This window comes from Capricornis sumatraensis, chromosome 1 (assembly GCF_032405125.1).
Source record: "Capricornis sumatraensis isolate serow.1 chromosome 1, serow.2, whole genome shotgun sequence".
Taxonomy (NCBI): Eukaryota; Metazoa; Chordata; class Mammalia; order Artiodactyla; family Bovidae; genus Capricornis; species Capricornis sumatraensis.
Window position 1 is genome coordinate 32316101 of NC_091069.1, and position 26225 is coordinate 32342325.

Here is a 26225-nt window from a genome sequence, read left to right on the forward strand (position 1 = left end):
CGCCCCCCACCAGATTTCTCAAAGGGCCATCTGGGAAGATAAACCTTCCAAGGTTCTTCAGACAAGATCTGGGCGCAGCATCAGATGGCCTCGCCCTCGGCCCTCCTGCTCTGCTCCATGAAATGCAGGAACTCACAGGCTTGCAGCCACCAGGAGTGAAGGGAGAGCCTCGCCCCAGACCCGAGGGGTCAAGTCGATCGTCTTTCATTCAGCATTCAGTGCCAACACGTGCAGAAGAGGCACCATCTCCTGAACTGGAGCTGGTTCTGGTTACCCCCACAGAACCATCATCGCCTCGTGCTGACAAGCCTTCCCTGGATAAAGGCGAGGGTGCGTCCAGCTGGCAACTTGGCTGCCATGAATCCTGAGTGGTCCCACTCCAGCTCATCACCACTCGAAGGGAGATCCTCTCATTGTCAACTGCAAAGTCTCTTACAGATGATGCCAGGCGGCTCACTGGGTCTAAGTTTCCCTCTGGACCTGGTTTTCGTCCTCTTCCTTCAAATGCCTTGTCCACTCAGGAGTGCCTCCACCGTCCTTGCCCTCAAAGACCAGCCACCCAGCCGGCAGGAGCTTTCTCACCCTGGGGACACATGTATCCCAGGCTCCCAGGAGAGCTCTCAACCCATCCCGAGTTCCTGAGAAGCTTCGATTTCTTAAAATATTTCCCTTTGGTTTTTGCTGAATTTTCCCACTTATCAGCCTTATGCTTTTGATCAGATCTCCTCTTCTAACCTGAGTGGATGATTAAAGCCCATCACCAGCATGGCCAGTGGTCTGCCCCACTGCCACCCGAGTCCCTCCCAGCTCACACTCAGTGTCACACTTCCTGTGGCATCCTTCCTCTGGGGGCCCGCAGGACTATCTGTCCCAACCCCTCTCAAATATATTAACACACACACACCATCTCTCTATAAGGTAAACACTCAAGGACAGTAAAACACAGCAGTTAGAAACTGGGCTTGAATTCCAACTTCACCACCACGGGTTGTGGCCTTGGGAGGTGTCATCACTGCGCTAAGCTTGCTCCCTCCTCTATGAAATGAGAATAACAGGACCTCTACCTCAGGGTGGGTTAGGGACCTCATGAAAACGATGTGTGTAAAGCACCTGGACTCTCTGCTTGTGGTGCACGGGCTCAGCAGTTGCAGCACACAGGCTTAGTTGCTCCTGGACATGTGGGATCTTAGTTCCCTGACCAGGGATTGAACTCATGTCCCCTGCATTGCAAGGCATATTCTTAACTACTAAACCACCAAGGAAGTCCCATAGATCATTCATTTTAGGTCTTTTTTATTACTACTAGCATTTAGTGTTATGAATTTCCCTCTTGGCACTGTTTTGTCTGCATTCCAAAAAATTGGTATGCTGTGTTTTCACATTAATTCAACACATTTTCTAATGTTACTTGTGATTTGTCTACCCATTTTGCATGTGTTGCTTAATTTTCCAAATATAATTTAGAATTTTCAAGATATATTTATTTCTACTTCAATCCATTATTTTTGTCAGATAACATTACACTTTGCATGATTTTAGTAACTTTTTAATATACTGAATCTTGTATTGTAGTTCAGACTGTGCGTCTTCATGAACATTTCAGTGCATTTGAAAAATATTATACTCTGCATTCATTGGGTAGAGAGTTCTATAAATATCACTTTGGTCTGGCTGGTTGTTAAGTTCTATTAATGCATATTTTTAATTTGTCATGTGTTCTATATTCTTTAACTTCTAATTTGTCTATTTCTTTTACCCATAACTGAAAGAGGTGTGTTGGAATCTTCAAATATAATTACAAATCTGTCAATTCCTTTAAGTTCTATTGTTTTTTTGCTTTACATATTTTAAAGCCTTATTATATATATATACACACACACATTTAGGGTCTTAATGTCTTTTTGATGAATTGACTCGTTTATCATTATGAAATGTTCCTCTTTATTCCTGATAATTTTCTTTATCCCAAAGTCAGCACTGTCTGTTACTAACATAGCCAGCCATCTTAGCTCTCTTTTGATTAGTGTTTACATGGAATAGCTTTTTCCATCCTTTTAAGTCTGGGTCTTTGTAATAAAAATGGGCCTCTTTAAGATAGCTTATAGCTGGTTTTTACTTTGTTATCCATCCAATAATACCTGCCTATTAAATAGAGTCATTATATCACATACATTTAATATTATTTTCAGTATTGTTGAATCTAAAACTATCTTTTGTCATCTACTGGTCTTATTTGTTCTTTGTTACTTTTCCCCTCTTTTCCTGCCCTCTTTTGATTTTGTCTATCATTCTACTCTGTCTCCATTATAGGCTTGTGTGCCACACTTCTTTGTTATGTTTTTTAATGGTTGCTCTGAGATTTACAATATAGCCATACCTCAGAGCTGTTGTGGATTTGGTTCTGATCACTGCAATGAAAGAGGATATTGAAATAAAGCAAGTCACACAAATTTTTCCAAACATATAAAACTTACGTTTATACTATATTGTAGTTTACTAACTGCAATAGCTTGTCTGAAAAAACAACATGGTGTGCTAAGTCACTTCAGTCGTATCCAACTCTTTGTGACCCCATGGACTATAGCCCACCAGGCTCCTCTGTCCACGGGATTCTCCAGGCAAGAATACTGGCGTGGGTTGCGATTTCCTACTCCAGGGGATCTTCCCGACCCAGAGATTGAACCCAGGTCTCTTTCGTCTCCTGTATTGGCAGGCAGGTTCTTTACCACTAGGACCACACCCTAATTAAAAAAAGACTTTATTGCTAAAAAATACTAATAATCATCTGAGCCTTCAGCAAATCATAATCTTTTTGCTGGTGCTTCGAAATATTGGAAAAGTTACCAAAATGTGAGCCAGAGACACAAGTCAGCAAATGCTGTCAGGAAAATAGTGACAACAGAATTGCTCTATTCAGGGTTGCCACAAACCTTCACTTTATGAAAAACACAATGTCTAAGAAGTACAATAAAGCAAAGTGAAAGTGAAGTTGCTCAGTCGTGTCTGACTCTTTGAGACCCCACGGACTGTACCTTACCAGGCTCCTCTGTCCATGGGATTTTCCAGGCAATAGTACTGGAGTGGATTGCCATTTCCTTCTCCAGCGGATCTTCCCGACCCAGGGATCGAACCCGGGTCTCCCACATTGTAGACAGACGCTTTACCGTCTGAGCCACCTCAAGCCCATTCTGCAATAAAGCAAAGCACAATAAAATGAGCTATGCCTATATGCATCTTTAATTTAATATAATCTATTTCATGTATATTTAATTTCTAAATATATGGGTTTTTTTAAGCATCTTAGATATTCTCATTTTGATATCAATTTTGCATTTAAATGCATGGGTTTTTTTAAGCATCTTAGATATTAATTTCTCATTTTGATATCAATTTCGCATTTAAATGCTTTTTCTCTGCAAAGATTCTGTGTTTTTTCAATCTTCTAACTTTACTGTGGCTTTCAGTGGCTAAGTCAAAGTTCTTGGTAAATGTCACACTGCACTTGAAAATATATGGGTTATTTTCAAACATCTTTTGATATTGATTTCTAAAATAATTCCACAGTGATAAGAGAACAGACTCTGTATGATATCAATACCTTTAGACCATGAAATTTTTGCACCTTGTTTTATGTCCCTGGATATGTTCCAGTTCTCCTGGTTTATACTCTATGAGAACTTGAATAGAATTTGTATCCTGCCATTGTGTGAAAATTGTATAAATCTTAATTATGTTGAATTAGTTTATAGTGCTTTTCAAGTCCATATATCCTTCTACTTTTCTGTCCATCCTATTGATTTTTGAGAGTTTGATATTGAAATTCCAACTAAAAATCTTAATTTACTTAAAAAACTGTAATATATAGAAGCATATATAACTTTGGTCTGCATTTTTCAAGTCTCCTATAAATGTGTTACCATACTTCCATAATTTAATTTTTTTAAAATAAAAAAATACAGTCTAGATCAAATATTATTACTTTACATGTAGTGGAAGAAAATTATAACAGTATATTTTCATTTCTTCCTTTCCGTCCTTTGGGCTATTGTTGTCATACATCATACATCTATGTTATAAACAGCACACTGTTTGTTTTTGCTTTATACAGTCTTTTAAAGAGATTAAAAATGAGAAAAAATTACTTCCATAGGCCTCTTTATTCTTTTTGTACAGTCCAAATTTTTATCTAGTATCAATTTTCTACTGCCTGAAAAACTTTCATTAATGCTTTGTGGTATAGGTCTGCTGGTCATGAATTCTCTCAACTGTAGTTTGTCTATTGAAAAAAAGTCTTCATCTTCATTTTTTGAAGGATATTTTTTGAGTATAGAATTCTAATTTGATCTATCTTTCAGTTCTATTGTTTTCTGCCTTTAATAACTTCTGGCCAGACATCTACTATCATTCTTATCTTTGCTCCTCTATGTCTTTCTTTCTGGTTGTTTTTATGAGTTTCCCCTTAACTACTAGGATTAACTAACTTGACTGTGATGTGCTTTGGTATGATTCTATTTTTGCTCTTTATATTTATTTGAGTTATTTTGAGCTTCCTGGAACTGTGAATTTATAGGTTTCATTGAATTTGGAAATATTTTCCACTATTAGAAAAATACTTTTTCTGTCTTCTCTCTGCTCTTCTTCTGGGATTCTATTGCTTCCCACTGCCTACAAAATGTAGTCAAAGCAATTTCAAATAGCTTTCTGGGTCACCCATTTGAGATTCCAAACTACCTTCCAGACTCATCTGTCCCATACACCCAATTCTGCAGTCAAAGTTGTGTGTGTGTGTGTTCAACCCAGACCATGGCCCACCAGCAATTGTCTCTGCCCCTCAGCAATCCAGGGCTCAAAATATATTTTTCCCCTCAAGGCACAGTTCAGAACTGCCTCCTCTAAGAGACCTTCCCAGCTAAGGCAGAATGATGCCTTTTCTCTGTACTCTCACAGGTCGTCTGTCATAGTGACTCCCTGAGAGCTTGAGGACATACTTTCAGTAAATGTGGGATGAGTCCCACCCTCAGCCCCCAAAGAAAGAAAGGCACTGGACTCCGTGATGGGCATTACGAATGATAATATGTCAAAATGCACCTAAGCGAGACTTTCCAGAGAGAGAAGTTGAGCACACAGTATTTTAGGAAGAAGTGAGTCAGGCAGCATCGCTCCTTTTTCCAAAGGGAAAAATGAGACACATAGCAGATTAAGTCAATTATCCTGAGCCAGAGGAAATATCCTCCAAGGATCTTCACTCTCAGACCAGTCTCTCAATGAGGCCTCTCAAGAGTTGGAAAAAAACCCCATTCCAGCTTCCAACTTCCTTCTTATAAAGTCAGGGGAGCAGGAGGAGGCAATCATATTCCAGGAAACCACTCAGCTCTTGGATCCAGGTCTCTGAGGAGAGAATCCTTGCCAAGGCCCCAAGAAAGCAAACAGAATTCCCCAAATTAGAAGAACTAAAGCAAAATGAATCAAGCAACCAAGAGCAGCTCAGCAGCAAAAGACATGAAGCCTGAGGCCATCCCAATCTTTCACTGGAAACTCTTTCAGGGGCCCAGAACTCCACGTCATCCCGTCAAACACGCCCACTCCAGGTGACCTGCCCCCCTTTCGTCTTCGCCTCCCATTCTCATCATTCTCCCCACACAACCACAGGCTCAACAGTCTCCTCTCTAAACAAACTCCTCCTAACGCCCCACGGGCCCCTCACTCCCTTTTCACTCCATTGCTGCAATGTCACCTGCCTCTGACACCTGCCAACCATTCCTACCCATAGCCCTCTGAAGCTGCCATCTCCACAGTAAGTTCCCGAATCAGAGCCACACAAACTACTCATGAAGTCCCTTCTGTTTCCTGTTCCCGTCGCGGGTCTGTGGCCCATCATGTGGTGGGCCACGGTGGAGCACAGTGCTGGCCTGGGGGCCTAGAAGCCGAGGCTGCAGACACAGGCACTGAGACTGTCTCTCTGTGGGACCTCCGGAGAGTCACTTCCCCTCTGGGCCCCAGCATCCTCTCTGGAAACACTCAGTAATAACTCAGAGGCCACCCTTCCTGGCAGAAGCAGTGTGAGCAGCAGGGGAGTGCAAACACAGGAATGAGATCCTCTTAGGTGCAAATCCCAACTCCTCCCAATTTGTAAATACCACTCAAGCAAAATGCAGTCTGCCACCTTCCAACAGGGAAACTCTGGGGTTGTACTAGTGACAGATAAGCATATAATCATAGTAACACTTGCATCTGAATGGGGCTTTGTGGTTCACAAAGTGTGTCCACTCATCCTCTCATTACAGCCTTCACCACAACCCTGGAGGAGCTGGGGCATCATCATTACCAGCATGGCAAACACACTAGGCAAGTACTATTCCAGGAGCTTTATTCTATCAGTCAGATTTAGTAATGAAGGCACAGAGCGGACTAAGCAACCTGACCAAGCTCCTGGAGCTACAAGAGGCAGAACCAGACATGGAACCCTGGCATCTGGCCCCACGTCTGGCTCCTGCTTACTGGGTTCGTGTCCTCTATTCTCCTCACTCACTGAGGAGAAGACCAAGCTCAGTGACATCAAGCGGTTTTCCCGAGACCCACACCCACAGCAGGGCAAAGTTTCAACTCAACTCCTGTTCACTGACAAGACTGATGAAACAGACAAAATCAGAAACACAAGGGATGTCAGCACTTGGCGGGTATGTGGATACTATGACTCTCCCTCAGCTCACGGAGTGGCCGCAGGTGCCCACGAGAGGCCACCAGCATGGACCCCACAGTGGGGGCTCCTGGCTGAAGGAAGGAAGGGCAACAGATCACCAAGGACGTGTGACCACCTCGAGGGGGCACCAGCTACTATATAGGAATGTGTGGATATTAGCACTGAAAAGTTTGCTTCATTGATTTGCATAAACTTACATAAATAATCTCTCAATCTCAAATGTGTATATATCACACACACATGCAAATTCAAAGAAAACTCTCTGGATGTATGCATGCCACACACTTGGCAATTGCTGCCTGTGAGGAGGGGAGCGGCAGAGGAAAGGGGGGCTTCATTTTTGTGTTTTTATTTCTGCATCAGTTGAACCTGCCTGCCAATACAAGAGATGTAACAGATATGGGTTCTATCCTTGGGTTGGGAAGATCCCCTGGAGGAGGAAATGGCAAACCACTCCAGTATTCTTGCCTGGAGACTCCCTTGGACAGAGGAGCCTGGCAGGCTACAGTCCGTAGGGTCATAAGTGTCAGACATGACTGAAGCAACTTAGCATGCATGTATGAAATGTTAATATTTCTTACAATAGGAACAACACATGGTATAGAAGAAAAAAATTAATCATCACCTCTGTCTGTAAAAAGGGACCTAATGTTAACACCAGGTATCCTTGAAAGATAATACTATGGATAATATTTCCCCATACTATTTAGTATTTTCCAGGCAAAAGCAGAGACATTACTTTGCCAACAGAGGTCCGTCTAATCAAAGCTATGGTTTTTCCAGTAGTCATGTATGGATGTGAGAACCGGACTATAAAGAAAGCTAGGCACCAAAGAACTGATGCTTTTGAACTGTGATGTTGGAAAAGACTCTTGAGAGTCCCTTGACTGCAAGGAGATCCAACCAGTCCATCCTAAAGGAAATCAGTCCTGAATAGTCATTGGAAGGACTGATGCTGAAGCTGAAACTCCAATACTTTGGCCACCTGATGCGAAGAACTGATTCATGTAAAAAGACCCTGACGCTGGGAAAGTTTGAAGGCGGGAGGAGAAGGGGTCGACAGAGGATGAGATGGTTGGATGGCATCACCGACTCAATGGAAATGAGTTTTGAGTAAACCCTGGGAGTTGGTGATGGACAGGGAGGCCTGACATGCTGTAGTCCATGGGGTCGCAAAGAGTTGGACATGACTGAGCAACTGAACTGACTGAACTGAACTGAGGCTTTCCCTAGTGAGCACATTTATTACTTTTATATTAAACAGAACCATATGAAATGAAATTGCCATTGCTTGCATGTTGAAAATGGTTGGATATTGATTATTTCATGTGATTTAACTTACTCATAATTCATGCAACAACATTCAACAATGCTGGAGGGATTGCTCTGTGCCAGGCCCATATTCAGACAATGATTATTTTTTTAAGAAAATAAATAAACCAAGCTCCCTTGTAGGCAGGACCTGAGGATACTGTGTCTGTGTCCCCAGGAACCTGTGCAAACATGTGTCCAGAACCATACATGTTTGGCCGAGTGAAGAGGTAAATTAGCAGACAGGAGGATAACAGATGCCCATCAATAGGCACACACATGCAGTTAGACATCCTAAGCAATCAACAACAAACACAGCGTCCCTGTAGGAAAAGAAGAGGGCAGACAGAGAAGAGGATGGGTCAGACTCTGGGTAACTTGATAATCGTGCTGGTCTTTATTGCTCTGGCAGGGCAACAGGAACAGAGAAGCTGTGAGGAAGGGACAGGCGTAAGGGGCACGCAGGCTGCAGAGGGACATGGACGGCCCAGGTCAGAGGACGGCCCAGGGAGGCAAACGCACCTCCAGCTCCAGGCTGCAGGTTCAGTGAATGGTTCCCTGGGACCAGCTCCTCTGCTCTCTTAAATAGCACATCCTGCCAGGTCAGAGACATTCTGTCAGTCTCTGGGGAGCTATCCTACCACCTAAGCAGCAGTGGGTTTCTCTAGATTAACTTCCATTTTCACGTAGACTCTAATTCTTTAATTAAGACCTCTTTGGAAAAGAGCATGATGCTGGGAAAGATTCAGGGCAGGAGGAGAAGAGGGGTGACAGAGGATGAGATGGTTGGATGGCATCATCGACTCAGTGGACATGAGTTTGAGCAAACTCTGGGAGATAGTGAAGGACAAGGAAGCCTGGGGTGCTGCAGTCCATGGGGTCACAAAGAGTCAGACATGACTGAGCAACTGAACAACAACATCTAAATTTCCATGAGTGGAGACCGCCCTCCCCACCAAACCTCAAATTACAGTTGTGGTCTCTACACCTCTAGCATTTGTGTCCTGCAACAAGGCAGGATGGGCAGGGTTCAGAGAGCAGGCAGGGAAAATGTGTCTAAGAGGGGAAAAGGCACCACGTCTCAGTTTGCAGCCAAAGAAAGTGCTAGGATGATGTAAGGCCCAGAAACCACGTCACCTGAGGGCTTCATGAAAAAGTGCAATGGGTCAGGCTGAAGAGGAGAATGAAAGAGAGCAAGATGGCTGAATCCAAATACCAGGAAGGCTACTGGGTAGAGAATGAGAGGCAGACGTGAGTTTCTTCCCCTGAATAAACCAGAACCAGGACCAGATGCTTAGAGGGGCAGGATGGGGCTCCAGCACGAGGGCCAGGAACACAGGACAGTGCTAAAGCCCTCCAAACCCGTGTTCTGGATTAGTCAAGTCCACCCACTCCCACAGAACCTGCCGACCTTATGTGCACAGCTGGCAGGACCTCTCTAGAACTTTCCTGCACATCTGCTCCAATTTCTGGTGGTGGTGGTAGTTTAGTCGCTAAGTCGTGTCCGACTCTTGTGACCCCATGGACTGTAGCCCACCAGGCTCCTCTGTCCATGGATTTTCCAGGCAAGAATACTGGAGTGGGTTGCCATTTCCTTCTCCAGGGGATCTTTCCAGCCCAGGAATCAAACCCACGTCTCCTGCATTGCCGGCAGATTCTTTACCGACTGAGCTATGAGGGAAGCCCATAATGTAATTAAGAACCTAAGCAAGTAAAGGATCAGTATGAACGACAGACAGTTGTTATTTCTAAGAAAAGTAAAACGAGCATTTTGGAAATTTCTGAATAAATGTGAGTAACTAACAGAAACTGCTGCTGAATTAGAAGTGGGCAAGACACCAGTAAAAATTTAGCCAAAATAAAAGTCATAAAGATCTAAGATTCGGTCCCTAGATTATTTTCAAGTGACTTTTAACCCTCTCTCCACTTTAAGGAAACTAGAAATTACAGAAGTCACATCTTACCTACAAAAGGTCACAAGGGACACCAAAAAGGATACCCAGAGGCAATGATCTTTCCTTTCCACAAAAGATGAGTAGCTAGATGTTTTCAGCTGAAATAAGCTTTTTAAATGCATATAAATGTTTATAGTTATGTGCAACTTTTTGTGATTTTTAGATTCTACTGACTTTTAAAAATCTACTTTGTGGAGTTAAAGTTTACATACAATAAAAAGCACCCATGTAAAATGTATATTCCCTAGCCATGTAGTGATTAGGACTCTGTGCTTTCATTGCAGGGGCCCCAAGTTCCATTCCTGGTCAGGTACCTAAGATCTTGTAAGCCATGTGGCACAGCCAAATAATAATAATAAAATGTTACTTTGATGAGTGTTGACAAGTTCACACCACTGTGTGACTACATCCACAGTCACCGCAGGGAACACCTCCATCACCCCCAGAATGTTCTTTTGTGCCCCATCCAACCCCCTTCTTGCCCCACAGTATCTAAGGCATCGTGGCTCTTACACACACAAAATGCATCAAGGTCATCTGGTGATCACCAACGCTTACCACCATCTAGCTTTTGTTTCTACTCCCTTTTTTTCACATACAGTAAAATTCTCTTTGTTCTGACACACAGCTGTATGACCACTGGCAAATAATTTAATTTTTGGCATCAACTGACCAAGCACCTGTGTCAATCTCTCCAGGTTAAAGGACTGTCACTGCATTTGGACCTGATACCACCCACGCTCCATCTTCACTCTCTGATTCTGGGCACCGTGTTATCTCTATAAATTGAACTGCAAGCTCCATCTTTTCTACCCCTAAATCCAGCGATGAGTGCTGTGAGGTGGGCATGGAAATGAACAAAATGAGGCCACCCAGGAGCAGTGGGCACCCACAGCGCCCTTATCTGCAATAATGGAAGCAAACAAGCTTCACATTGAAATCTCAAGCAGTCAACTGAAAGGAAGAACACCTTTGACATGCCTCCAGTCTAAATCATTCCAGAGACTTCCTTCACTGTGTCTCTTACCTGCTGCTACTCTTAATTGATTCCTCCAAAAAAAGGGAATAAAGAAAAAAGATATTAAGTGTAAGGCCGTGGCTGGGATGCAAACAAACAGCCCTGCATCAAAAGTACAGAATTCTTGGGACTACCCTGGTGGCCTAGTGACTATGACTCTGCACTCCCAATGCATACCCAGGTTTGATCCCTGGTCAAGGAACTAGATCCCACATGCCACAATTAAAGATCCCTCATGCCACAACTGAGGCCTGGCACAGGCAAACAAATATATACATTTTTTCTTTTTACAAAGTACAGAATTTTTTGTCCTCATAGGGAACTTCATCTGCAAAGTATGCATTTCGTTTAATCTTACACAACAACAAGAAAAATGGTGGCTCAGCTAAAGCAACCATCCTATGTAGGACACTTTACTGACATAAAGAGGCAACATTCCAGATCTGTCCCCAGAGACAGGCCACATAACAACTACGGCTCCAGTTTAGGGAAGGTGGGGGGACTCCTCTGTTTTCCAGAGTGCTTGATGCAGCACAATGAAAGGAAAACTGTAGTCATGTGTAGGAGTTTAGAAAACAGAGAGCTGACGAGTGAGAAACTGTGGCACTCTTCTCGCAATCTGCAGGAGGCTGTGTCTAGCTGACGGCATCGCCCATTACTGGGAAACGGGCCCCGGGGGGTAGCAGGGGGCCTCCCAGCCCCAGCCTGGGAGGATGCTCCACTTCAGCACCAGGCAATGCTCTTTGCTCAGATTTCCCTTCAGGAAGTGACTGATTTGGTTTCTTAGGAATTGGTAGTAAACTTGTAACAGGCAGGGTGTTACCATCCTTTGAGAATGGTAAGGCCCACCTACCATCAGCAGGTTGGTGACTTAGTCTTGGGCTTATTGGTCAGTCTCTTAAGAATGTGGTCCATGGGGATCAATTCCCCACTGCCAAGCCCCCTCGGGTGAAAAACCCAGCCTTCCGGGGGCTTCAGGGGCAGCTCTGATCCCAACCCTGGCCTGGGCAGGCAGCTCCCAGCCTTACACTGCCAGCTCTGACTCAGCTGGCCCCATTTCATGGGGACCAGTCCTCAAATGACATGGGAACAACAACCCACGACCACGGAATCTTGCGACTGTTCAAATCCAGCCTGCATACACTGGGATTTCGAATGAGGATAAAGCGTGGTATGGGATTTCTTGTGAAACGTGTCATTTTCTTTTCTGTTTACAACAAAGAAAGGGCTCTTGAAGGGAGGAACAGGAAAAGGTTTCATCATTATTCAAAGCAAACTTCTTAGGAACCACAAAGAGGAATTCTGCTGGAAGGAACGGCTGAAAATGTAATACGAGGAAGGAAGATACATCAGACACAAAACAGCCAGGAGGGGAAAGGAGAGAGGCAATGGGCCTGCTGGTATTACATATACATAATATTATAAGCAAATGAAAATGAGGTGATAAATAAATAAAATCAATAAAGTAAGAGTAACCAAATGTCCTACAGAAAAGGAACAGTTGAGTTAATTATGGTACATTTAGCCGACATCATATTATGCAGCCATTAAAAATGATGATTGTGAACACTAATTTAAAACAGAAAAAAGTCTGTTCTATAAAGCTGACTAAGTAGAGAGTAAGGCGTACAGCTTTGTAAAAATTTCCAGAAAGGAAGGACTAGAAGAAAGAGACACACACAAAATTCGTTATTATAGGATTATAATAAATTTCTCTCATTTCCAAAGTTTCTGCAATATTAGATGGCATTTTATAATTAAAAACACTCCTTAAAATAATCCTTTCACAAGGAGCGGGAAAGAGCCAGTTGGTTACACAAAAGAGGGATGAGGAAAAGGATGATGAATAAACCTGGTCTGATTCATTCATAGATCAAAGATCAGAGATGGTCTGTCAAGATTAGGTGCAATAAAGAAATAAACAGCTAGCATTCTCAAGGTGCTTTACAATTTATAAAGTGCCCTTACAGACCTATTCCCCCTCCCCCACAAGGTGACAAACACTCCCGTGAGCAGTCCCCCACCTGACACCCCAGCCCTACTTCACCATGGCTTGTCTAAAGCTTCCCCAATGCAAAAGAACAAACGGTGCAAACGCCACTAGCCAGAGGCTGCCTCCTGCTCCCAGAAGGGCCATCTACTTATCACCAGCCACCTGGGAAAAGCATGGCACACGCAGGAAGCAGAGGTTGATTTGGATGTTCTATGAGAGGGACTGTCCCCCAACAAGGCTGCTCCCTAGTGTTAGGTCCTAAGCCCTCTTCCTTTTTGATTCTACACACTGTCCTTAGGCAACCCCTCATCCTCCCTACGGTTTTGGGTACCACTTAAAGGCTGATGATCCCCATATCTAGAATCCATGACCTCTCTTCTAAGCTCCAGATCTTAAGCCCAGGGCCTGGCATACAGAAGGTGTTCAATAACAATCCACTGAATGATCTGATAGTTCCACCTGGATATCCCACAGGCACTTGAGCCTGAACTCATCTTCTCCATCCTCTGATTCCATCTTGGTGAGTGGCCTTCATGGCATCATGCCTGGACTACTTCAATAGCCTCCTAAACAGTTTCAACCTTACTCAAGTCCACCAGAAGGATTCTATTAAATACAAATCAGATCTTATCTGTCCCCTGTTTCAGTGAAGCTTCATCATTAGAGGAAAAAGCCCAAATTCCTTCAATGAAGCCTCATCATTAGAGAAATAAAGTCCAAATTCCTTAGCCCTTCCACTACTTAGCTTCTCTATACCTCGTATCTCTAGCTCCTGCCACCCACTCCGGCTCCTGTCACACAGAATTCGCACCAATCCAAAGCCAGTTAGAATCTCCTATGACTCTGATCAGAAAGCCCTGTTCCCTCTGCTCCCTCTGGTAAACTCCTACTTATCCCTCAAAACCCAGCTCAACAATAAGCTCTTAGGAAGCCTTCCTCTGTTTCCTGAGGCAGGGTCTCTTTCACTAACAGGCTTATACCACAACCTGGGAGCTCCCTGATGCCGAGGGATGACTTTCGCTCATTCTTTGTATACTCCTGCCTAGAATGATGCTTGGTAAGTGACACAGGAAATATAGTTTCTCTTTAGACTAGAGGAACTAGCAGGAGGGTGGGATGGGATGGTGAGACCTCCAACTCTGCTCATTCTTCTACACGATCTTATGCAAATCATTTTTGCCTAAGGTCAAGATTAGAACTAGGCCAACAGGATATCAATGACTCATTTTCTGGGCCGCTAAAACCCTTTTCTATTGCTGCTTTTTCCCTAGACAAGACAAAAAATTTTATTAACAAGTGGTAAGGAAGTACAGACTAGCACTCTTGAAGAGTTATGTAAGTCTTGCTTTTAAAATGTCATTTTCAAATCACATAAATTAACATCAGAATGTTTCCCTAGCCTGGATCTAACCAAAGATTTACCAAACTCTCAGAGTTGATGAGGAAGGAAATAAAGATAAAAGCAAAGCAGGAATGTATTTATTCAACACACATGTATAGAGAGTCAGGACCGAGGCACTGCAAGGGGCTGTACTAGTGGTCTTCCTCTCCTTGGGGCAAATGACAATCTGCTAAGAAAGACAAACTGGATGTGTTTCTGAAGGATGCGCACAAGCAAATTTCCACCTCCTGAGAAAGGAATACAAACATCAGACCGGGCTGCCCATCTAGCTGATATGTGGAGAGAAAGGGCCGGGATTGGTGCTGGGGTCGTGAAACGGAGGCAGTGTGCCCCCTTCCACCCTGGACAGTGCCCTGGACAGAGCGAGTATGTGTGTTTGAAAAAAAGAACAAATTCTTCTTCAGAACATAAGGCAAATCCCAAGCAGATGAACCATGAGCTATCATCTTTTCACGTGCAAGGCAGTTTTTAACTTTGAGTATCTTAGAAATGATGTGTTGGATCTCATAGAGAATCAATACCTTCAAAAAGTTATACACAGTATCTGCATAAGACTGGTTCCAGGGACTGTCACAAATAACGTAAAGTGGCACAGTACAACGAAGACAGTCTGCTCTCCATATGTGTAAGTTTCACATCCACGGATACAGAGAAATGACTACACAGCAGACCACATTTCTAACTTCTGAAGCATCCTAAGGTACCCCACCCAGACTCATGGCTCTCTTCATCTCTTTCCCCCAACATCCCTCATGCACCCCCTGGATTAGTAAAAAGCCTCAGAAGATGGCGGCCCTCCATCCCTTCCTTCCTAGTATGTACATATCACTCTCACCTCAAGGGGTAGAATCAATTTCCTTTTATCCTGCACCTGGGTTACCCCTTGTGACTTGCTTTGACCAATAGTGATGGGTCTAGCCTTTAAAATCTCTGATGACTACCACCATGCTGTGAAGAAGCCCAAGCTAACCACGTGGAAGGGTCCCTTAGAGAAGCTCCAAGGCTCCAGGCATGTGTGTAAGACCTTCTCAGGCTCTGCCAGCATAGCTGTCAGTTGAATGCTGCTGCTGAAAGAAACAGTCCAGGCAGCCAAGTGAGTGGCCTTGGCCAAGGTATGGGAAACAGGGCAGCATCCAGCTGAGCACAGAGAATCGTGAGATTAAATAAACTGTTACTGTTTTAAGGCACTAAGTTTGAGGTTATGTTATATAACCACGGATAACTGAAATACAGAGTAAATGAAGGGATGGTGGTGGGGGTTGGTCACTAAGTCATGTCTGACTCTTGTGACCTCATGGACTATAGCCCACCAGGCTCCTCTCTCCATGGGATTCTCCAGGCAAGAATACTGGAATGGGTTTCCATTTCCTTCTCCAGGGGATCTTCCCGACCCAGGAATTGAACCCAGGTCTCCTGCATTGCAGGCAGATTCTTTACCAACATGTATAGTAAGGCCACTGAGAAAACCCACGTTAGTGAACTTCCTAGAGGGCCAAAATGTAATCCTTATTCATCCAAACATGTTCTTATCCATTTCTGATAAAAAATGTTTTTAGAATGTAGTATTAGACCCCATTTTACACTAAATGTAACCTAATGTTTTCTTGAAGTGGGGATCATGATTATAGATATGGGTTACTATAAGGTCCTGTAATGGAGCAATGCCTCCTCCAGCCAGGAAGGTGTCTACAGCCTATCAGCTGCAACGCCCAGACAGCTCGGCCTCTCCATAAGCAGCAATATGTCTGCCCCTAGAAACACCTCCTTGTCCCCTGCGTTGCTCCTTCTGACACTTGTGGGTGAAGAAACTGAGGACCCAATCCTGTTGGAACTGTATCTCAACAGATTCTCGGGGAAGATCTAAGGGGTTCTTTTATGACGGGAGAAGAGAAGGAACTCTGGAATTCCACTGGCCAGGTTCGTATCCTGCTCCTCCACTTGCTATGTAGCCCTGGATGAGCCATTTCACTTACGTATTTCAGTGTCCTCATCTGTAATGCAAAAATACGATCTGCCTCTTGCTGGAAGATGCTCAGCTGAAACACTGCAAGAGCTCAGTAAATGTGAGTACCCTGTCCATCCCCAGGTTCACTGGGTCTGTACCTGGGGGTTATCTTTGAGTTCAAAATCTGAGTGTCAGTCAGGATGGTACCCACGGAAGTAGATCACCACGAGTGCCTGTGTTCATGAGGGCACAGATCGGAGAGGGGGTGGCCAAGTGTTTAACTCCTTGTGTTAACACTGTTAACAAAGGCTTGGAGGACCCAACTGGGGCTTCCCAGGTGGCTCAGTGGTAAAGAACCCACCTGCCAATGCAGGAGACTCAGGTTGGATCCCTTGGAGGAGGAAATGGCAACCCACTCCAGTATTCTTGCCTGGGAAATCCCATGGACAGAGGAGTCTGGCAGGCTATAGTCCATGGGGTTGCAAAGAGTCGGACATGACTGAGCATCTTCACTTTCTTTAAGGATAGGAAAAGGCCCCAGAAAAATGCAGCCAGGGGAATGGACTGAGAGGAAACTTTCTGCAAAGCTGTTACATGTTCAATAACTGACCATTCTTTCCCCCAGGCAGTTGGATTCAGTGGCCTCCCGGTCCCCTTCTATGTGTTTCCTTGTTATTCCAGTTCCTACGTGATGCCTGTCTACACACTTGTGGAGGATGAGCCATCTGTCCCACTGTGGGATGGGGGCAGAGCCCAGGGCCAACAGGACAAGAGCTGAATTGCTATTACCTACTCCCAGTCTGCCTGTCTGGCTGTCATTCACACACACACACACACACACACACACACACACACACACACACACACACCCCTCGGCTGCTCCAAGGGGCCAAGAGCTGGGGTGCTGTTGCTCACTCCTAGTCTGTCTGTCTGTCACTCACACACACACAGATACCTGTCTGTCACACACACACACACACACACCTACCTCTGAGGCTGCAAGCCCCAGGCGATGCCCCCCTACCTCCCCATCCAGCTCCTGTTCCTGCTCCCTGCACTCACTTCTCATGAACTCCTGGCCACGCCTCCACCAGGAACATTCTGTCACAGGCTTCTCCCCTCTTTACATCCAATTCCCAGGGGGAAACAGAGAGGTGCTCCCTGTGATATTTTAGGACCTCCCACTTCTTGGCCCTGTTCTTCAATGCTGCTTATAGCAAAGGCATCAGGGGACAGCCAAGGACACAGGAAAGAGGTCGCAGAGAAAAAGAGGCTTTCAGGGATGCCCCCTGCCCCTCACCCATCATCCCCCCCCTCACCAGTGATCCCTCTCTAGTTGCCAGTCCTCCTCTCTTCTCTCATCCTCCCAAGCCTCACTTTTCTCACCTATAAAATGGAGCCAGTAACACCCAAGATCAGTTGAGATGATGCGTGTGAACCTGAGTTCCAGCCTATACACAGTTCCAGCCTATACACTGCAGCATGAGCTCCCTCCAGCCTCCCAGAGCCAAATGTGCATTCACTAGGTGGATGATCTGCTATGTAATTTGTAGGTGTGAAAGGAATCACACATCCACGGCTCCATCATGCTCTAATTTGTGAATAAAGGTCTTAACAGGCTATTAATTCCATGAGAGAGTTTTGCTCCTGAATAGCCTCTTTGCTAGGAAATAAAGCTGCAAACTATTTCTCAGGGGTTCCTCAACCCTAACTTGTCAGATTCATTTTTTAAGGACCCCCTCAGAAGCTAACAGATGTCTGCAGCTACATGGGAGGGCCTTGAGAGCAGCCGCTGGCCACAGGAATGTTCCCCATCTCGGCTGCATCTTCTTCCCGCCCCATCTTCCCCTTCGTTTTCACCCATCAGCAGCTGCCTGGCCCTGCCCTTGACCCCCTGCCTGCTTCATCAGCTCACCGATGGGGCAGTAAAAGGCAAGCTGGGCCAGGACCCAGGCAAGGGAGGGATGTGGAGAAAGTCAGTTTGCTTCTCCCTCCCCAGCCCCACATCATGCTCTCCTCCACCACAGCCTCTGACATCATTATCTGACTCCCTTCAGTCCCAAACCTGCAAGCTGCAAGGCCCATACTTGTGCTCAGTCAAAGCCACTCACCCACTAATAAGTGAGCCCCAGTGACACCCCATCCCACAGCTCCTGACTCCACCTGCTCTTCCTGATGGAACCCCAACCAGCCTGCCTCCATGAGAAGAGCCAGGCAAGGTAGGCTGGGTGGCTTGCCTCTGATACTTCAGGCTACCCCAAGGCCCCCATGTCCTTCTATCTCCTCCCACCCAAGACTCAAGTACGGTTTGTGGGGATGAAGGGCCAGGGGAAGCACACTCAGGCATCGGGAACATTCCTTTGGTGCTGCTGGCACTCACAAAGCCCCAGAAACCCAGTGTCTACTTCTAACTGTGAAACTGGGTTCACCCTCCACCAACCCAGGAGAGAGTCCCTGGCTGGAGCCAACAGATGATGGGAGAAGACAAAGCAAAAGGAGTCTGTGGGCAGGAGAAAGCGATGCAAGGAGGCGCCCGGTGTTACTCGGACTGTCGGGGGGAAGGGGGTCTGGCTGCCTGGTCCTCACATCCCTGTCTTCCAGCCCTGCCCTCTTCTATGCCAGCACCCCATCCCGGGGGGTTTCAGGGGCTCAGGGGAGCAGCAGGCAGGTGAGCTTCATCCCAAGGCTGTGGCGGGGAGGTGTTCTCCCCACAGCGGCAGGGGGCCGCAGGGGGCTCAGGGCTCCATCGTGCTCCTAGAAACTGAATGCAGGGCCCTTATGACTTAAGACTCCGGTGGGTGGGCCTGGGAACGCAGGCACCTTTTCAAAAAGTCATATTAGTCCCAAACAAGTGACTCAGAAACTTCTGGAACACAGCCCACTGAAGGCTGGGGCCTCCTGCATTCTATCTCAGGCTCCCAAACAGACCCTGGGAGCCCCGTCTCTCTCCTCTTCTAGTCCCAAAGCTGTATCCAAGGCACTGCTTCTATGTCAAGGTCATGCTCTCCTGGGATGCTAACAACTGCTATTCTTGATTTACTTATTTTTCTCTTTTTTGTTTTTCCTGTTTCCTAATCTTCTGGAGTTTCTGTTTCTCAGCAGCGCCCCAAAGACATCAACAATCAAGCGATCACCCTCTGGGCTCCAATGTGGAGAATGTCTGATTTGCCTCCTTCATGGGCAGCGAAGCATACTGGAAATTCATGGGGTCCAGGGACCCTGGCAAAGAGAAAAGAGCTAGAAGTGACTGTTTAGATAAAGTAAAGTGTTCAGAGTTTGATCCCAGGCCCCAAGGGCTGCTATGCTCACTGATCTGCCCGCAAGCTGTACTTTTCATTGATTCCCAAAAGGAATGCCTCTCACCATTCTTGCCCAGATAGGTTCCAGCAGGGCCCTCAGCTGGCAGGAGCACAACTTGAAGTTCACCAACTCGGAAGTCATTAGGGGTATGGCAGGCTGTCACCCTTTTATGAACAGGGCCTTGGGAGGAAAAGGGACCTTCCAGTGTGCCTGCATGAATCCATGTATACCAGCCCAGGGCTGGGCCCCTGCAGAATCAAGGCACAAAGCTTCTGTGAGATGACTGCATGAGCCAGATAGGGAAAACAGGAAGAATCTTGGTCCAAGAACTGGGGGAAAAGTTAAAACAGAGGAAAAAACCTGTGTTTCCCTCTAACCAAGAGGGAGGCAATGGGGCGGCCCCACAGCGTGCTTGCATCGACCACTGGCACTGCCACGCCCCTGGAGACTCAGCCCCCCACATCCCAGGAGACTCTGGCTGAGATGGGGGCAGTGGTGTGACATAGAAGGAAGAGTCCAGAAATGGGAATCTGGACATGGACATTCCAGCTACCCACTGCCATACCTAGTTGTGTGAACTGAGAGAGGTCACTCTCCATCTCTGGGCTCATACACAAAATGAGGAAAAGGTAGCGAGTAGGATACACAGCTGTGGAATTCATAGACTCTCAGCCCTGTGGAACCCCCATCGCCCCATAGGTAACCCAGCTCAGAAAGCCAGGCATCACATCTCCGCAGCCCCTCAGCACCTACCCAGGGTCTTGGCACCCAGTGGGGAGCACAGACTGTCTGTTAAGTTAAAGCCAAATTTCCGCCCCTTCCAGCAGAAAGCTTCCTCCAGAACCAGTAGACCCTCCCTCACTATGGCTGGCTACCCTGTCCCCGTCTGTATCCCTGCACCACGGCTCCCAGGGGGAGACCACCACTCCATCATCTGAGCGCTCAAGCACCCTGAGCTCTCAGCAGCAGAAGTGGGATCTGTGACAACCACACAGTCCTTCACATCTCATTCTTTGAGGTCACCCACAACCTTTCATCTTGATAACAGCCACTTTAGGCAGGCAAACACCTTCCCCACTGGGCAGAGGCACACTGAGTCCACACAGTCAGCCTCTTGCTGAAGCCACTCAATGCCAAGTTAAGAGGCCAGAAGCCAGGGGAGCCCTCTTTCCCCACAAGAGGCCTTCCCGGCAGGGGTCAGTGACAAAGACAAGGCTGCCTCGCTTGAGATCAGGCCCAGGCCCTTCCGGCCACCCACTCAGGCTGGGCGTGGGTTGACAGAGTGGCCAATGTCCGGAAATCCTCTGATCCCTCAAGCCAACCACAGACCAGCGCTCCTGCGAAGCCAGGGGTTGAGAGAGAGGTGGTCCTTCCTACATACGTAGATGAGAGCCCCAGACCACCCACCGTCCGAAATAGGTACCATCTCAGCTGAGAGCCGCTGGGGAAGGAAGTCACTGGCCGGGTCAAAAGGCGGGACTCACCTCCCTCAGCAACCGCACTCCCTTCAGCCCATCCTGCTGCTGCTGGGCCACGGTGACCCCCAAGACGAGTGTGTGCACGACGCAGGAGACCACGGAGATGATGACAATGGGGCTGAGGCTGAGCGGCAGCGTGATGAAGAAGGAGAAGACGAAGAAGGCCTGCCAGCCCACCGTGTCGCTGGCTGCATGGGCACGGGAGAAGTTCAGGCCCAGGTAGGAGAAGACCTGGGCTGATATCAGCAGCCACAGCAGGTAGGGCACCACTCTCCGAGTGACCCGGTTGGGGAGAAGCCCCTTTTTGCAGAGCACGAAAAGGATGATGTCCAACACCAGCCCAACCCCGGCCACGGCGAGGGGGGCCAGCTTGTCAGCAGAGAAGACCACGGCGCACATGACCACCACATAGCAGTCGAAGAGGGCCGCAAAGACCACCAGCACCAGCAGGGTCTCATGGCGCTGCCTCTTGAAGTAAGTCTGGTACAGGTTCTCCAAGGACTCTGGTACGAAGGTCAGTCGCATGAAGCGAGGTAAGCAGAGGCACGATCCCGAGTTCCGAACTGAGATTTCATGGGTCCGGCCCACCCCGCGGTCAGGGTCCGAAGGCAGGCTGACAGAGTACTCGGCCGAGTACTCAGCGGAGTACTCGGGCTCGGAGAAGCCCTGGGTCCTCGGCATCCTGGCTGGTATCTGCTTCTACTGGCTCCAGAGAAGCCGGCCGCAGAGCAGAGGAAGCGCTCTGGCACGGGCCACCTACGGGGACTCTCGGAGATCTGGGGCCACTTCGGGCAGGAACGCAGAGTGGGATTCCAGGGCTCAGGGAGAGCTGACCATCTGGAACTTAAAAGGACATCACTGAGTAGAAGCCCCTCTTCCTTCCTACCCGAGCTTTCTCCACGACCTGCCCCAGCCCTCCGGGAAGAATCCTTGCTGCCAGAGGCTCCAAAACCGAGGCCTTTCTCCCGCCACCCCAACGCTCACGGCCACCACCCGACCACACACATACTTAGTCTTGTCCACCCAAACACTCTGCTTCCTGTCTCTGGCTGTGGACGGGCCTGGCTACCTCTCCACCATCCCTGGTCTCTCTCCGTGTCATCTCAGTCTCTCTCACCCCTCTGATCTCCTCATCTAAGTCGCCTCCAGGCCCAAGTCTTAGAATGTGAGGATAAAACATGCTCCAAGAAACCAGCGCCAGCCTGGGGGGTTCCTAAATCCTTCTCTGTTTACTTCCCTTCCCAGCCAGCCCTTTGGCCCCTGGGGCTCCCCATCTCAGGGCACTGTCTGCTCCGGAAGGCAGGCCCTGCCCCTGCGCTTACCTGTGCGGGAACTCGAGAGCCGCGTGGCCCGTGCCAGTCCCCTCGCGGGCTGCGAGGCCGGGTCACGCGTGCAGCGGGAGGGGGCAGGAGGGCTTGGCGCGCCCGGGGGCTGCTCTCCACGGAGCCGCGACGCCCCGCTAGCGCCGCGGTCCCCGGTCCCCCGGCCGGGGCGCGACCCTCCCGCCGTCAGGCCGGGAAAGGCGCAGGGCTGTCCTTCAGCATCCACAGGCTCCCGGCCGCTGGAGAAAAGAGGCGGCGGCGGCGGCGGCTAGAAAATCCGGGGTCGCCAGCCTCTTGGGCTGCGGCTCGCGGGGCTGGCGCCCTCCCTCTGGCCCCGCAGTGGTCGCGGCGGCGGCGGCGGCAGCGGGGCTAGGGGCGCACCGGGGCCCTTGGCGGCGGGAGCGCGGGCCGAGGCCGGGGAAGCCCGCCAGCATCCTCTGCCCCGCCCGCGCGCCGAGCGGAGCCAGCCGAGCCCGGGCGCGCGGCACAGTGAGTCCCCGCGCGGCGCTGGCGGCTCCGGGGCCACGCGCGCTCCAGGCCCCGGGAGGCGGGCGGCGCCCCTCCCTCCCCGCAGTAGCCGCCCTCTCGGCGAGCGGGTCCGGAGCTGGGGCGGCGGTGGGAGAGGTGGGGGCAGGGGAGGGGCCGGGGGGAGGCGCTCCGCTCGGGACCCCTACCCGGTGCGGGGGCAGGAGGAGGAGCGCTGGCGCGAGTTGCAGGGGCCCCCGCGGCCCCACGTTCCGGCACCGGGCGGCGATCGCTGCGTGGAAGCTCTGGGTGGGCGGCGGCAGGAAGGATGGGCTAGTCAGGGCCTTCCCGCTGCAGGCCCGGTGTCGGAAGATAAAAGCCCGGGACGTGCCCTCCCGCAGGTGAGGCACGCTCGGGGCATCCCGGGCGCCCCCTCCTCTACCGCGGCTTCCTTCCGGGCTCGGAGAGGCGGGGGCTGAGGTTTGGGGACAACTCCCCTGCCCGGCGCGCCAGGCCTGTGTCCCCGCCCACCCTGGCAGCCCAAACGCCGGTCTGAGCTTGCCGCAGAAGGGCCCGCAGCTGAGCCCGATTCTTGAAGGAAGAGGGTAGGAGTGGCCCAGGAGGCACGTGGAGTTGGAAGAGACCCTGCTTCAAAACCGTCTCTTGTGCACATTCCACCTGTTTGAGGCGTTTTTTGAATGTAGTGTAGGAACGCTGTTAAGAACGAAGATGCTCCTTTGAATGGTTAAGTCTATCAGTATCTTGAAAGTTGAAAGTTAAGTCGCTCAATCGTGTCCGACTCTTTGCGACCCCGTGGACTGTAGCCCACCAGGCTCCTCCGTCCATGGGATTTTCCAGGCAAGAGTACTGGAGTGGGTTGCCATTTCCTTCTCCAGGGGATCTTCCTGACCCAGGGATCGAACCCAGGTCTGCCGCATTAGGCAGACGCTTTAACCTCTGGGCCACCAGGGAAGCCACCAATCTCTTACACCACAGCATAAATTACTTTCCTCGGATTTGACAAAACGTCTTGTCAAGATCAACGACAGGCTTTAGGAATTTACATAAAGGGAGAGAAGGGAGATAAGTTGTTTTGAAACACAAGAAACTATGTGGAGGGAGGAGGAAGGGAGTTGCTGAGGACGCCAGCCCTTTCAGGGTGGGCTCCCTGGGGAAGGCAGAACTGGGTAAGAGAAGAGAGGAACCCAGCCCTCCAGGCCCTGGATGAAGGTGACTCCTGGATCTCTTGAGATCATATGTGAGGGCCCTTTGCAGAACCTCAGGGGGCAGATTCATTAGAGACTTGACCCTATCACAGCTGTTTCTGTCTGTTTCTCATACTAACTACGAAAAACTACTAACCTCAGCTCAAATCTGTCAGGGTTTGCTTCCAAAGGTGAGAAATATGACATCAAATTAGGAGGAGGGTAATTTCAATAATCCCTGGGTCAGGAAGATCCCCTGGAGAAGGAAATGGCAACCCACTCAAGTATTGCCCAGAGAATCCCGAGGACAGAGGAGCCTGGCAGGCTACAGTCCACAGGGTTGCAGAAGAGTAGACAAGACTGAAGTGACTAAACAGCGAACAACAGTTTCAATAAAGCAGCATTTCCCCCCGTTGGGATTCAAACATTTATTTTGAGTTGTTCAGTTCAGTTCAGTCGCTTAGTTGTGTCTGACTCTTTGCGACTCCATGGACTGCAGCACGCCTGTCCATCACCAACTCCCAAAGCTTATTCAAACTCATGTCCATTGAGTCAGCGATGCCATCCAACCATTTCATCCTCTGTCATCCCCTTCTTCTCTTCAATCTTTCCCAGCATCAGGGTGTTTTCAAATGAATCAGTTCTTCGCATCAGGTGGCCAAAGTATTGGAGTTTCAGCTTCAACATCAGTCCTTCCAATGAATATTCAGAAATGATTTCCTTTAGGATGGGCTGGTGGATGTCCTTGCTGTCCAAGAGACTCTCAAGAGTCTTCTCCAACACCACAGTTCAAAGCACCAATTCTTTGGCACTCAGCTTTCTTTATGGTCCAACTCTCACATCCATACATGACTACTGGAAGACAGACCTTTGTTGGCAAAGTAATGTCTCTGCTTTTTAATATGCTGTCTAGGTTGGTTAGAACTCTTCTTCCAAGAAGTAGGCGTCTTTTAATTCATGCCTGCAGTCAAAATCTGCAGTGCTTTTGGAGCCCCCGAAATAGTCTGTCACTGTTTCCACTGTTTCCCCATCTATTTGCCATGAAGTGATGGGACCAGATGCCATGATCTTAGTTTTCTGAATTTTGAATCATTACACAATGTTAAAGGAGGCATGGTTTTTATGTTTAACCAAGTGCTCATGCTCTTGCTTTAATCGTGTTTGACTCTGTGCCACCCTATGGACTGTAGCCAGCCAGGCTCTTCTGTCCATGGGATTCTCGGCAAGAATACTGGAGTGGGTTGCCCTCCCTCCTCCAGGGGATCTTCCCAACCCAGGGACTGAACCTGCATCTCTTATGTCTCCTGCATTGGCAGGCGGGTTCTTTACTAGCACCAACACAATCAAGATACGTGTGTTAATAAAAGGAAAAAGAAAAAGCTGATAAATACTGTTTGAGCCTGCTTGGGCGCAAGGGACAAGCACATTGTGCCTTCTGTGAATCCCTCCTGCTTTCCTGGCACACATACCAACTCTTGGGGTTCTGTGGAGCTTCCCACTTGGCAAGGCCACGCCCAGCCCCTGGGCCCTGTGGGTTTCCTGATGAGCCTGCTCCCACCCCATGCCCTGGCCTCTCCTCCCCACGAACCCTGTGAAGGGAGCGGGTTCCACAGAGAAATCTCTCGCCCCCTCCTACCCTGACTGCTGACCTCACTGCTCTGCTCCCTGGCCTTCCACAATCCTCCTCTCTCAGCCATGCCACCTGTTTAACAGACCTGTGCTGAGAGCACCCAGGATGCCCAGCCTGCCCAGGCATCCATCAGCAAAGACCAGAGGAGCCACCTTGCCCGTGCTCTCAAGATGCTTGCCAGCTCTGCCAGGGTACTATGTCCACCAAGATAGACCCTCAGCTGAGCACAGGCCACCTGAAACAGGACCTTTCAGGATTAGAGGGGAGCATCAGATTGTCTGGAGCCTCTGCCAAGGCTCAGCAGCAGGACAGTACACTCCCAACCCCATTCTGCAACCTGGATCATATGCACAGCCCTTCCCTATGAACGTGGGAAGCCCAGGAGGGCAGCTGCAGCCCCTCATTGAAGCCAGAGGCAACCGAGGAAGAGAGGCGGTCAGGGAAAACACAGCTAGTCAGAGACAGACAGTGAGGCCACAAGAGTCTCAGCTGTTTCCCTCG

The 26225-nt window shown here is 48.5% G+C and overlaps 1 protein-coding gene across 2 annotated transcripts in view; it reads right to left on the reverse strand.

Annotated features, from left to right (window-relative positions):
* Positions 1-21783, reverse strand: part of ADCY3 (adenylate cyclase 3) — an 86194-nt gene extending 64411 nt beyond the window's left edge. For both annotated transcript variants that reach the window (XM_068964227.1, XM_068964216.1), the window contains exon 1: positions 21109-21783. In XM_068964227.1, the coding sequence (XP_068820328.1) occupies positions 21109-21783 (675 nt within the window). The remainder of the gene's footprint in view (positions 1-21108) is intronic.
* Between the last annotated feature and the right edge of the window lie 4442 nt (positions 21784-26225).